The following is a 14,523-nucleotide window of genomic DNA, read 5'->3' on the forward strand; positions in this document are numbered from 1 at the left end:
TCTAACACCATGAATAAAGGGTTTATTTTGACCAAACAACTAAGCTAAGATGTTTTGGGGGAGTTTTATTCTGTTTCTGTGGAGTTTGTATGAAAATAAAGATGACAATGTTAAAATTACGGTTTTGCAAAAAGGTCTGGTTTAGTTTGGGAGAGCTGTTTCTGGTCTTCCTCTGTCTTACTCTTCATAAAAGGTTTGTCTCTAGGGATCTTTTCCTAATGTTGTCATACACATAATAACAATCTGAGCCTGTCGGCACATAAAACGAGCACTTTTAGTGGATGTAATGTGATGGTGTGCAGTTACCCATTGGGATTACGTTATGGCTCAGATTCGCTTCTGCTGGCTGCAGCACTCTCCCTAAAACACTGGACCAATTTCAAAAATTGTTGTCCCCATTAGACACAAAAACATGGGCAAATAGTGTCCTGGTTGAAAAATACTGAAGTTACCCTTTAACCCCTCCTGACATGCTTACACACAACAATTAACTGTTGTACTTGAAATTACTGCAATGAGGTGAAACGAGGGAAATAAACAGGAGAATCATGCCCTCTGTGTGCTCTGGCAGACAGGTCATCAGACCAGGGGTGAGTCATGGTTGCTGTTTTTAAAACCCAATTCCTGGAAGTCATTTTAACATTAACCATTGTGGCAACAATGAATATGCTAATCCAGACAGAGGGAAAAAAATCTGCAAGATACTGAACCCAACAAAACAAGAGAATCCACAGACAGAGAGAGTGTTGTGATGTGCAGCTCCCCGGTCAATTGCCGCACAAGTTAACAGTCACTTTACGGGTAAAAGGCTGCATCGCAAATAGGAAATGGCTCTGAATCTTACTGTCATGTCTCCTTTCAATGACTTCCTAAGCAGAAAGTGATGACTGGCAAGAGCTCAGGGATAACATCTCATACAGCAGGAGGTCTGTGAGGTTAACCCCTGTCAAAACCAAGCTGTCAGCGCTCGTAAGCAACGAGCTGCTCGTGGTAGTCGGAGTAAACAGAGCTGACGTCAAAGGGAGGTCATCTGACTGTGGAAGAAGGGCCAAAGATGCCTTTGCTTAGCTCGCTCTTCTGCGTGTCCTGGAGCTGCTGCTGAGCAAAATTTCACCAGCTGCGCTAATAAGAAAGCAATAAACCAGACAAGAGATCCTGCCAGTTAATTAAAGATCAATCTAACTGCATGAAAAAGCTTCGTCTTTGCAGCCACATTAATCAGGATACCCACGCTGCACCCTGCACCCTGCACCGGCCTCTGCTCCGCTGACTGACGAAGGGTTTAAGGGGGAAATGGTTATCGTTGGGCAAAAATTGGTGTTCCCATAGAAACCACATGGTGTACTGATTCCACATGGGAGGAAGCGGTGAGTCAGGATATTACCAGCTCACGGCGATTGAGGATGGTTTTCATTCAGTAAACCCTACACACACACACCTGCACACACATACACACAACCTCAGCAGTATGGCGTGCCTGACACTGGATTCCATTGGTTGACTGCATTTTTTTCTTACTACAAACAATCTCGATACCATCCATTAGATCTGTTTTCTTTTATGAAGGATTGTGAGAAAGATGCGTACTGAGCGGGACATTTTACAGTTTAAAAATCAACATGTCAGTGCTCACTGGTGGACGAACTGTAGTGGTGACACTAAATTCCCAATGACCTCAAAACTAGTTTGGCATTTCTGCGCCGCAATGTTTTGTTACTTATTGGCCAACGTATACGTGATAAAGACTAGGGCTACAACTAACAATTATTTTGATCAACGATTAAACGGTTTATTATTTTCTCAATTAGTTGTTTGGTCTATAAAATCTTTGAAAAAAGGTGAAAGTGTGGATCACTTTGTTTCCCAGAGTCTAAGATGATGCCCTCAAATGTCTTGTTTTGTCCAAAGATATTCAGTTTACTGTCATAGAGGAGTAAAGAAACTAGAAAATAATCACATTTAAGAAGCTCAAATCACAGCATTCCAATGGCCTGACCCATTTCTCAGTCTAGCTGTAGTGGTTAGTAGTTCAGCCACCGTGCAGGGGCAGCCAACATGACATTGAAAGTCGATGCCAGACTGCATTTTAATGAATCTGGGAAGAAATATAAAGCAGGAGGAATGTACACTTGAGCCAAAGCTTAGTTACAATTGGAATAAAAGGCAACTATTGAATCATTTACAGTTTTACTGTGTACAGTGACTTTAAGAATCATCTGTTACAAAAAAAAAAATGTAAGAGCCCTGATTTGTTTTGGTTGTCTTGGAGGTAATATGATGGGTTCGCTCTTTAATGAGGAAGTGTTTGTTTTGGTGAGATTTATAGAAAATACATGGCAGCCAGCTAAGACGGAGAAATAATAGGACGTTTCTATTATGTAAATGTTGTGTCTTCTTGAATTTGTGGAGCTTTACATAATGATTCGTCATGTGAACGTTGTGGATGTTGTTGCTGTCTGGTGTGTAATGAACCTGTGCGTTTGCAAAATAGAGTAAATCCTCCATTTTTCAAACCAGTCACATGACTAAAAGACAGCACACATTGGTTGCACTGACAAGGATTCATTTTTAAAGCTGACTAAATCATGGTTTAACTTTAATTGACATTGCAACTTTTAAACTATCTTAAGGAATATGAAAGATTACATTTTAAACCTCTCTTTACTAAACACTGTTTAGTTTTTATTTTAAACCATGATTTAATTTAATTCTGTTGCACATAAACTATTAATTCCAGTTAAAACAGTGATTCACTATTAACTTTAAACTTACACTTGAAGAGATTTATCTTTGAAAATAGCTGTCCTTTTTTAGATGGATTGAGCAAAATAATGCTGAGCCATCTTAAGTAGGCTAACTAGGCTAACTGACTGTTTAGCTTGCTAGAAAACAATAGAGAGGCAACATTACACCACCATGACCACCATGTGACCTAAATTCAGAAAAAATATGAACTGTAGTCAGTGGAAACAAACAAATTATTTTTTTCCTCCTTGATATGTGCCACAAATCACAAATATGATGTTTGTCAATTTAAAAGATAAATTTACAAGTCAACAAAGCTGCCATTTGTCATAAGATACGTAATTAGGAAGACTACACACCCAAAGTGACATCATAATTGTCTCCCTCCAAAAGCTCATGTTAGCTGCTGAAGCTACAGTAACTTGTGTTTTCATTTCAACAATTTTACAATTATAATTTCATTTAGCAGACACTTTTATCTGAAGCGTCCGTACATCTGTGAGCTGATACAACACAAGCAAGGATCTGCCACAAATTGTGATTTTTTTCATGCCATAAAACTATGTTATAAATTTACAAACATCACATGTGAACAAATCAAACAAGATAAAAAAAAATGTGTTGCCTCTTGGCATTGACTACCATTCATCTTTTCTCCAAAGTTAGGTCCCATGGAGCACCAGAAAGTGTGTGACTTCACCTCTTTATATAACTTTTTAAACACTTTTTAACTAGCTAGCAAACAATACAATGTTTTTTTCAGGAGTACACAGACCAGCAAAAAATTAACAATTTCCCCTCGTCTTTTGCACTTACGAGGTCCCAGCAGCAGTCAAATTTAGTATTCAGTTATTTTAATTTGGGTAATCACACAATTCCATGTTGATAAAACTATTTAATTTCTGTTTACATCAATAAACTTGGATTTACTAAACAGAGATTAGTTTTAAATTGTTTTAAATCAAGATTTACGAATTTTAAACCTAGTTTAGCTAAACTTTGATTAAAACTAATCTTACATTTAAGCTACTAGAGGGAACCTTTTGTTGATTTTGTAGGTCACTGTGGACAAAACCTTCTGTTTTCACGTTGCAATTACCACAAAATATAATGTCAAAAATAAAATTAAATAAATAGGAATCTCCTCCTGCTTCTTTTTAACTTGCTAACACTACAACACTACAACTCTGCCTGGGAAAATGTAAACAGGCTCATTTCATCTGATTTCACTGAGTATCTGACCCGGTGGCAGGCATCAAGAATAACTCTATAGAAATAGGTGATCTTCTTGCTGATGATTACATTTACTTATGTAGGTTATATAGATCCATCAGTATTGAATCGACACAGTTTAATAACCAGTTAAAAACTCTTTGTAGTAGCTTTAAATCAATCTTTGCTGGTGCAACTCAGTCATATATTGTAAAGACTGTCAACCACTGTCAATGACCACTAATCCAATATTCATTCTCAGCAAACCGGTTCTCATATCTACACAAAAGACTGCCGTAAAGGTGCACAGTTTCTTGACACAACACTTGAAGTATGCCCTCTTTCACCCAGTATGTACTGTATGGCTCAGGTGCTGCTGCTGCTGCTGGGCTCATGTGTTTAAGAATGGATGTGCTGACTGTGAGAAGGAGGAGGTGGAGGTGGGAGGGAGGAGAAGGAGGAGACTCTGCTACTGTAGCAGTGCATCAGCAGAGGTGAGACTATAGCCACCACATCACAGTTTGCACACTGGAGAGAGGAAATGGATACACACACTTAACAGAACATCTCGTTTTTGTTCTGTTTCCATTTGGGGTCAAACCGGAGCATCTCAGAAAGCCAAATCAGTGCACACAAGCAGAGACCAAACTGTCTTCAGCAGTCAGGAATTTTCTTTATGGTTTGAAGGGCAGCTATGTCGGCCAGCCTTACCCCAGCTGCCTCTCATGCAGCCGCCAGAGACAGACAGACAGACCTACAGTGGGCTACAGTATGTGTGTCATTAGTGCTGACCCAGATGCTCTGAAACACTGACTGTCCTGTGACTGCACTGCATCCCCACAATAACTCCCTGAAGCTCATCCGCAGACAATGGAAACGTTTAATAACCTCTGCCGTGGAAATGCAACCTGAAAAATGAAATGGAACAAAGGAGCAGCGAAGTTGACATGATGGGGGACAAAGTTGAGCTCGTAATAATGAGTCCAGCAGCTGCAGAGGAGAAAAGATCTGTGCTGTGCAATCTGACGATTCAGAGAGACAAAAGAGTGTATGCCTCGGGCTCAGGTGGAAAGATTAGTAGGTGAGGGAAGAGTTACATCACATAAAGCAAAACCCTGCGCAGCAGCAACATATCATGTCATCCTCAATAATAGCCGCTTGGACATGTTTCCTGACTGCGCAAATTCCAGTGCAAAAACAGCCTTGTTCATGTCATAAAGAGCTTTTAGGTGCCTGGACCACACATGGTTAAGTTTTTCTTGCCTAAAAATGATATAGCGAGCCAAGCACAGACTGTGAATCATGCACCCAGCAGCAATAAATGTGCGGATTACAAAACGCCGCCTGTCTGAGACAAAAGATTCGTTTTCCAGCCGATATGCTGGATGTCACAGTGCAGCCTGGATGTGACAGACAGGTTAATGCAACACATCAGCAGCAGCAGTGTGTGTGTGTGTTTCCTCGGCTGTTTTCTTACCCTCTGCGGCCAAAGCGCACCGGACAATAAGTGAAAGCATTCCCACAGACAGCAGACAGTTTGCGAGCATCCCCGCTGCTCCGGCTCGCCACCTGGTCCTCAAACACCTCCCCTCTCCTCCGGCATCCGTCCTCCGCGGCGAGCACCCACCACCACCGGGTTCCTCTCCGCCTCCTCCGGCTCCCACTACCACCAGTTCGGGGTGACCTGTCCGCCCACTCCTCACACCGGGAGCCATATCATCCAGTGGACAAGTTGCTGAAGTTTCGGTCGTAAATAATACATTGGATCAATCCTCGTGTGTGTGAACGGGAAACACAGCCGGGTCCCGCGGTCTCGTCGTCGTGTGTCCAGGGCTGGAGGGTGGTGGTGGTGGAGGGAGGGGGTTGGAGGTGGTGGAGGGGGGGTTGAAGCGGTGTTGAAGGGAAATTAAGAAATGCGCCCTATCGCTCCGCTGCGCTCGGTCCACCCATCAGCACCGTGTGGCGCAGGGCGGCGTGCGCACCGTGCCAAAGGTTTGACATGTGAACTGACGGAGCTGCTCCTCCTGATGGGTGACTCACACCCAGGTGTGCTCGTCCGGCCGCAAATGTTAAGGATGTGGACGCTGGAGGTGGTGGATTTGAAGTGTAAAACCCCTCATGGTCAAAGTGCGCAAATTAGCGACTCTGCTGTTAATTGTCTGGAAGAAGTCAAAGCGAGCTGCAGCTTGTAGGACGACCTCTGCTGGGGGAATCAAAGCACCCTGAACTTAACATGAACAAGAGTCCATTTCAGTCTTGTTCATGTATACCCTGAATTAAAATTCAAAAGGGTTATGTTATAGTTTTTCTATTTTTATAGTTTTTTCGTTACCTTCATTAACAAATACGTACAGTCTGTCCTGATCGATTATTACAGTAATTGCTGCCTGAATATCAAACTGTTTAGATGCAACGACGGCTGTTGTACCTGTTCACCTCCACTAGGTGTCAGCACATACCCAGGAAAACACTAATTAACTCTGCAGATAATGAGAGAAGATGAAGACCCCCGGGTTTTGCATTTTAAGAGAGGTTGCCAGTTTTTCTCAGCCAAGGATCCTTTGGGTTGTGTGTGTGGGGGGGGTTTCGTGCAAATATAAAAAACAGAGATTTTGATTATTTTAAATAATACACAATAAAATATATAAAACATAAACAAATATAAATAATAGAAAATATAAAAAAAAGACATAAACTATAATATGCCTAGCTTGACACTTTAATTATGAATAATGATAATGGATAAAAATGTTTGAGGAAAGGAAATAGTTTCTGAAAATAACTACTGACTGTCTGAAGTCTAAGGATAAAATAAATGCAGGCTATAAAGAAGCCTTTTGAAAATTAAATGTAAAACAAGAAAAAATTAAGTTATATTCTGATAATTAAAATGAATGAATCTGAAAACTCTTGAAACTTTGCAGAAACCCTGATCAGGGACCACTGTTTGAGAATTAATTGGCTCCAAGGTCATTTATAGACAGAGAAAGCATGTGACACAATTTCACAACAAAGAATCTTTATTGAAAACAATCTTGACTTTTGTTGTATAATTTATGATATTTAAAACAATAATGGTATAATTTACTTATTACTATCAATATTTTTGCTTGTTTGTTTTACATGGACTCCACGGTGAACAGTTAAATGCTCATCAGTATTACTCAGTTGAGAAAACAATCTTAACACAAGTGCTATTTATAGCTGTACTGGAGCTTTTGAGCCTTCCACAGGATTTTCATCAACAGTCATAATGGAAATATGCCACAGTTTGTACAGCAGTAATGCCTAGTCAAAGAATCCATGTTTGAGTGACAGAAAACTAATCCATAACTATAAGTAATCAATTAATCCTTTAAACATTTTATGAAACAAACATACTGCAGCACTTCTCAGGATAATATCATGTAAAATTTAACATCTTTAAGTTTTCAAAAGTTAGAATTTCCTGATATTTTGTGGACAAAAGAATGGAACAATAATAAAAAGAATCATTGGTTGCAGACCTTCTCTTATTATTAAAAGTCTAAAAAACCACTGGAGTATGTTGAGCCAGAGTTACTGCCCAGCACGGTTTGAGAACATGATGAACAAGCTGTAATATTATCAGTTTGATTTGTTGTTGATGTGTTCAATACAAGAAAAGCAACTAAATGGATAACATGATGGAAGAAAACAGACCTAGACGAACAGAGCTGCATCAATAGATTTTTTTAATTCAAAGTGAATCTTAACAATAATACACCATAAAGTCTTATTTTGACACTCACCAAAAGAGTCACCTGGAAAACCCGCTTAATGTGACAAAGTAGAGAAGGCTTGGTCACACCTAAATCACTGAGAACTAGAGAGGAAACACTATCGCAAACTGTAAATAGACATCACATCCATAGAGTTAGTTTTCCCAGTCCTCATACTGTAAATATTGCACAGTGCAATTGCTACATGGCAAACTAGTGTAGCACAAAATAAAAAAAGCAAATGAAACAAAAACGAAAAAACAAAGCCACAAAAAATCTACAGGTATTAAAACAGTAACAGTTCAGATTTCATAATCAAGTCTATTTGATGAGCAATCTAAACAGATGATTCCATAACTTGCAGTGTGAATTAACTCTGAAATTGATACAGATCACCAGAAAACTGAAAATAAGAGCTCGAGTAAAACAAACCTTATCAAATCAAAGAGTTACACAGTAGCACATTTAGACTAATACAGACCCTGAATTAACATCTCTAAAGGATAATACCGCAGCAGAGGATTTTTTTTTCTGATATCAAAGTCAGAACTTTAATAGAAGTAATTTTACAAACGACTGTTTTATCTGTTAAATGTTACATGAATCCTCAAAAAGAAAAAAACAACAACCCATAAACCAAGGTGTCGATCATGTGGAAAAATTAAAAACAGTTTTAAGATTTCTCTCCTCTTGCATCCATTCTTTTACTAACAAGTTTGGGAGAGTTTATGCAGGCGCATTGCTGGTGAATACCTTTGGAGGAATCAAAACACAGATTACATGTCACATGCTTATTATTGGGGAACTATTTCAAGCACTAATCTGCCAAGTGCATGCCTTGTCAACATAAGCCTTCTTTCCCAAAAATGATACTGGAGTATGATCAGTAAAGCGTACAAATAAAAAGCTATCAAAAAACATACAACCATATCAATGTCAGTGTTTAAATGTGGAGTATTGCACTCATGACTGACTTACTGTGCAGAGAAACTACAATAATCTCCTTGACAGAGCAGAAAAACACAGAATAAACATCCAGATAGATTAATCCCTGGCACCTCTGATTTTAAAAAGGCCAGTGTGCTCTGGTTACCCGCCGCTCAGCCGTTTACATTTGCGCGATGGAAAAGCTGCTCTGAGCCGACAGCTTCTAGGCAGACAAAGTGAAGCAACTTAGGTGTACATGCAAGGTTATGTAAAGCATGGAGATTATCTAAGAACACTTGGTGGTGCAATGACCGCACAATGTAAAGTATTGCATCTGCTGTTCAGCCAGAGTGACTATCCAAAGAGTGTCATATCATTCAAAGTGTATGTGTGCATGTGTGTGTGTGTGTGTTTATTGGTGTGTTTTCACAGAGAGGATTTGGTGGCGGCTAACTGGAGCACCACCACCATGTACATGTCCTCTGACGTGTCTATGAGCCGATCAGAGGAGTACAAGTCCCTGGAATGACACTGATAAAGTCCTATTTGTGTTTTTTTTTCTTGTGTGGCCGTTTAAAGACTGTCTACTCAATACAGATGATGGACTGTTGTTGGATTCTATGCCTTCCTCCTCAAACACGCGGTGAGGAAATCACCATCTTGAACTCTCACTTTCTGAATCTCAAGGCACATACGCAGTGCTGCTCACACTGTCTCAATTTCAGTAAGGAACACGCAACAATGGCCACAGTTTTGCACTGACAGAACACCGTTTTTGATATGAGACACTCATAAAGGGGAGAGCGATCCAAACACAAGGCAGTTCAGAATATCATATTGTGAAACTGTGATATTCTAGCCAGATATAACATTGAACAGTTAAAAGGTTGCAATAAATATTCGTTCAAATCAATTTAAACAGTAAAACAAGTTGTAAAACATTATCTTTTGGAACAGAAACATCTTAAAATGTACTTTTTGGACACATGGTCTAATCACCCCAAACCCTTACAAGCCTAACTACCTGTATGAGTGCTTAGTGGCGAGTGTGTTTCTGTGTTAACTGGTGGAAACATTACTGAAGCTTTTCATTGGATTTTTTTTGTTTTGTTTTGTTTCTGGCATCTCACAGTGCTCCTGTAACACACCAAAGAGTACTGGTAGTATACGTACAATGAAAAAGTTAAATCAATCCTGCAAGCTACAGCTTTAGATGTGTACAAAACGTCAATATGAAAACATACAAAAAATTAAGTTACATCGATACATCATTTTATATGCAGTGATGAGCCCGAAAGGTTAATAAGGATAAAATACTGATGCAAAAACACACACCCCGAGAAACAACGAATGCAACTAATGTTCATCATCAGCAATACAGTAGTTACAATGACACTCCAAATATGAACGCAAAACACGAAAATCAAAACCACTTCTATTTCAGATAATTAGGGACCTATACAAAAATAGCAACGCTAGGTTTAAACTCAGAGAAATCACCTAATTTCACAGCTATTGAAGTGGCAATCATCATATAGCAGCTTATCTATGATACATTCAAGAAGAAATGATACGACTTATTAATTGCCCAATAAGCTAGACAAAACCTCGGCCATTTTTTAAATACAATTTTTTTGTTTTGTTTTAATTTAACCCCATTCTACTACGACTACAGTATAACTGAGGTCTATGCAAACAGAATATAGCTACCTTGCTCAGGAAATGAATTACAGTCTTTGGTGCTGCACAAGCAACTTCATTTGAAAATAAAAGACAAAAAAATTACACACATAACTAGTAAAATGAACAAAAAATGCACACACAGCATATCTACATATATATATATATAGACTGGTGCTACTACCATCATATATATATATATATGTATATATCCTCCCTGACGGAATGTATAAAATAAGCAGTTGACACCGATAAGCCTTAAGCCTTTAACAAATGGTATAATGTAAAGGGAAAAAGTTAACTTTGTCACACATGCATAAATGAGAGAATTGCACACAATTAACTCACACCTTATCAAGCATCTGTACTAAATAGTCTAGCTCTATAATATATGTCCATATATGTGTGTATATCAAATACTGCATGGTTTGCTCAGGCTTAGAAAATTCCATACCGTGAATTAATTTGCATTTTTTCCTTACCTAATCAAAGCCATGCCCACCACACTTCTAAACATCTAAGAAACAAAGTGAAAACACTCAAAAATGAAAAATACGAAGACGAAAAAAGAAAAAAAATAATCAACGACTATTTAGATTGTATTGCAGTTTCATCAAACAGTACAAATACTGTTCGTAATAAGAGTTTCACTAAATAGAAAGTGATTATCAAATATTAAGCAATACTCAGTACTTGCACTTTGTACACTAGTTCATTCGGGAGAGGGGGAACGAAAAAAAGAAAAAAAACCCAAACAGTTTTAATGAAACAGTAAGCATTCGCAACAGCAAAGCATGCTGTTCTTCTTGAGAGAACAGAAAAGTAACTCACTACACACTGAAATATACACCGACTCCAAAAAATAAGCACCGCTATCCGCGATACATCACATCAATGCAGGCTATGCATGGACATATACACATGTGCATATATATACTCACACATAGGATGCATCAACTGATTGGAATTTCAAGTGCTGCAGTCCAGTACATTAATATTCATGTATATAGTCATATATAAGTAGTAACATTAACAACCTCAAATATGTAAGGCACTATGGCTGGGGACAGTTATACAATGCAGCGAGTCTTGTGACACGAACAATAAGAGCAACGTCTATGCATCTTTCCGTTTACATTTTTGCTCATGCAAAGACCACATGCAGCGTGAGGAACAACCCTATTTAAATCGGTTAATTGACTTGACATTGCTAACACCAAAAGACACCGAAAAGGTACAAATACTTCAAACGCAGTACAACATACACTGTGGACAACATGTGCATCTGTCGATCTAGAGCTAGAGACTGGGATGGCTTTACAAATATGAATGTGTCTTGCACACGTAAGAAGGCAATATAGAAAAATAGCTGGGATCAGGGGTGCAAAGTCCTAACTATTCAACACCACCCCAATTATTTACCTGTTTTGAGGAGTATTCGTAGAAGATCCAATGCAAAGATATATCAAATGTGCAAAACACATTAAGTGTGAGTTTAACTACTCATTCATTCTTTCATTCAATCATTCATACATTATTTCCTTCTTAATTTTTGCCCAAATCATCTCCACCATTGGAACTTTTTTTTTTAAAGCTTGAAGTTCAATTACACCCAAGTCAACATGATTCAAAAAATAGCTTGCTTTCTCTGTGGTTGTGCCATGGTTTTTGGAAATGAAAACCATGTTGTTTGTGGTTTACAACAGAATTCGCCCCCGTCACTTAGCCCTCAGGTGGTATGAAGGGTACGCGGGCGGCCATGCTCAGATGTAAGGGTACTGGTTTATTTTGGTGGGGCTGAGAGGGAAACTGGTGTAGGCGGGCGAGGCAATGTAGGAGTGCGGGGGGAACAGGGGCTTGAATTGGCCCTGCGGGTGCAAGGTGGGCGAGGGCAGCAGCCGTGGGTTGATGCCCACTGTGACCTGATGCACGATGCCTGCCGGGTGAGAAATGCTGTAGGTGGGCTGGAGGACAGGGCGGGAGGCTACGGGGGAAGCCAGGAGGTGGGCCACAGGCGCAGCCGTGACCAGAGGACCAGACGGGGGGTAGGACAGTAAGGTGGGTTGGGAGTGCGGGTGACCCCCAAGGTGGGGGTGGGGGCCCGTAGTATGGTTTGGGCTGCTGTGGGACAGTGTGAACGTGTGCCCATGCATGGTGGGAGGGATGTAGGCCTGCGGTCTCCGGTGAGCAAAGTTGCCATTCCATTCCTGATGGCAAGAACCGAAATGCTGCACCTGAAGGAAAGAAGAAGAACAACATCCTGCAGATCAGATTCACTGTTTTCAAACGGAGTTTGTCTTTATGAGCCACCAGAGGCTGCTGTCGCCACATTTTTACATGTCAGTGCTGTGTCTCTCATTACACGACATCATCACATCTCATCATGACACTACAATATTCTTTTATCTGTAAAAATAAAAAAAAATGCTTGGATAGGAGCAATCCCTGGATGAAAAGTTCTTTATTTGAGGTGGTCTTTGGATAAGGACACATACATAAAATACTCCAAGGCACTCTCTTTTACAGGGTTCCTACTCTTCTTCCAAAGTTAAATTTAAGCACCTTTCAAGCACTTACAAGGTGCATTTTCAGCACCTTACATCTGTGGTAAATGACACATTTCTAAACACTTTTTACTTGTATACTCAAATTATTAAGCCCTGTTTCATTTCCTCAACACATTAAATCACGTGATGACAAAAATTGTTGTCGTCTGTCTTGAAGTAGACTAGTAGGCATCCTATATAACCTGACTCAGCAAATATAAACCAATCACTCAACAAATTGCCTCAACCCACAAACTGCAAAATCTCAGCAAGCATATACAGTACCTGTTAGAAGCCTGCTTTTAAAACGATCAATTATTGTCACAGCATGGCCATATTTGACCTTAAAACAGGCTCCAAGTCAAAACTAACTCCCTGATGAAGGCTTGATACTAAAACACAGAGGTGTTTAAGGTCTAACATGACCATGCCGTGACAATAAAGGCATTTCAATTGTTTCAGAAGACAGAGCCTTGGAGTTTTTTGTGTTGCTGTATTCTATTACAATGTATCTTTGTCTTAGTGGCAATGCTATAAGTAAGGCAGTATTACAGGAAAATGCAATTGCGTTTTAACACAGTTGGAAATGTTCACCCACCGACTGTGAGTAATCTTGAGTGTAGCTGATAAATTTGTTAGCTACAAAAGCTACTGTGGCAGATGAATTAAGTTCCATTTGCAGTATGAAGTGTGCTCTTGGCTGCTGCTCTGCTATGAAAGGAAATATCTGCAATTCAAATGCTGTGCTCTTTATCACCTAAATGCACAGTGTGTGGTCACAACCACTTTAGTCACTTGAGAAATTGGACTTTCTGGTTTTCTAACTTCTTCACTTATTCAGTCTCAGTGAAGAGACAGATGCAGGATACAATAATTTGACATGACAATGTTATAAAATGAGACTTTCCACAAGCAAAAACTGCCAATTGTGGTCAGTGTGACAGCCCGTCCAAAACCAGCATCAACTCTACCAGTCTTTAAACCTCGGTTGGCCATTAGGATGTTAATGATTAATTTTTAATCAAATACTTGCTATTAAGAATTAATTGATTTTTTTTTTTAATGACAACATGTATTTTGCATTCTGTTTTCCAGAGCGCACTGGTTTTCTCACAATATACTTTGACCGTCGTGTTTGGCTAGAAAAGGCAGTATTTGGAACCCATTTGACATTATTTTATTACTGTTTTATTATTCTGTTTAGGGCTGCAACCATTGATCATTTTCATTGCCGATTAATCTGTTGATTTTTTCCTGATTGGTCTTTTAGTCGTTTGGTCTATATAATATCAGAAATTTGTTAAAATGTCAAACGAATGTCTCAAAGCCCAAATGACATCCTCAAATGTCTTGTTTTATCTACAACCCAAAGATAATCAGTTTGCTGTCATTACAGTGGAAAGAACCAGATTTTCAAATTTAAGAAGCTGAAATTAGATAATTTTGACTTTTTTTTTACTCAAACCAATTAATCGATTACCAAAACAGTTTGTGATTAATACAACAAACAATTCACAATTGCTAATAATTGCAGCTCTAATAAGTTTGTTAAAATTGTTTGTGCTTTGTGAATAATGCTTCACATAACTAATGTAGCACTTGAATTGTATAAAAACCATAAGCTGAGAAAAGTGTGTTCTGTATCTAATTAATTATTCATGATTAATTGATTG

At 39.1% G+C, this 14,523-nt stretch overlaps 2 protein-coding genes across 4 annotated transcripts in view; both read right to left on the minus strand.

The window, feature by feature from the left end:
* Positions 1–6,095, minus strand: part of kiaa1549lb (KIAA1549-like b) — an 88,702-nt gene extending 82,607 nt beyond the window's left edge. Inside the window, exon 1 of one of the 2 annotated variants that reach the window (XM_084718324.1) lies at positions 5,435–6,095. In XM_084718324.1, coding sequence (XP_084574450.1) covers positions 5,435–5,672 — 238 coding nt within the window. In that variant the 5' untranslated portion in view covers positions 5,673–6,095. The remainder of the gene's footprint in view (positions 1–5,434) is intronic. The other variant, XM_084718318.1, reaches the window with a different exon arrangement.
* A 1,558-nt stretch (positions 6,096–7,653) lies between these two features.
* hipk3b (homeodomain interacting protein kinase 3b) overlaps positions 7,654–14,523 on the minus strand; it is a 61,358-nt gene continuing 54,488 nt past the window's right edge. For both annotated transcript variants that reach the window (XM_084718334.1, XM_084718342.1), the window contains one exon: positions 7,654–12,538. In XM_084718334.1, coding sequence (XP_084574460.1) covers positions 12,068–12,538 — 471 coding nt within the window. In that variant the 3' untranslated portion in view covers positions 7,654–12,067. The remainder of the gene's footprint in view (positions 12,539–14,523) is intronic.

This window comes from Lutjanus erythropterus, chromosome 1 (assembly GCF_056507025.1).
Source record: "Lutjanus erythropterus isolate fLutEry1 chromosome 1, fLutEry1.hap2, whole genome shotgun sequence".
Lineage (NCBI taxonomy): Eukaryota > Metazoa > Chordata > Actinopteri > Lutjaniformes > Lutjanidae > Lutjanus > Lutjanus erythropterus.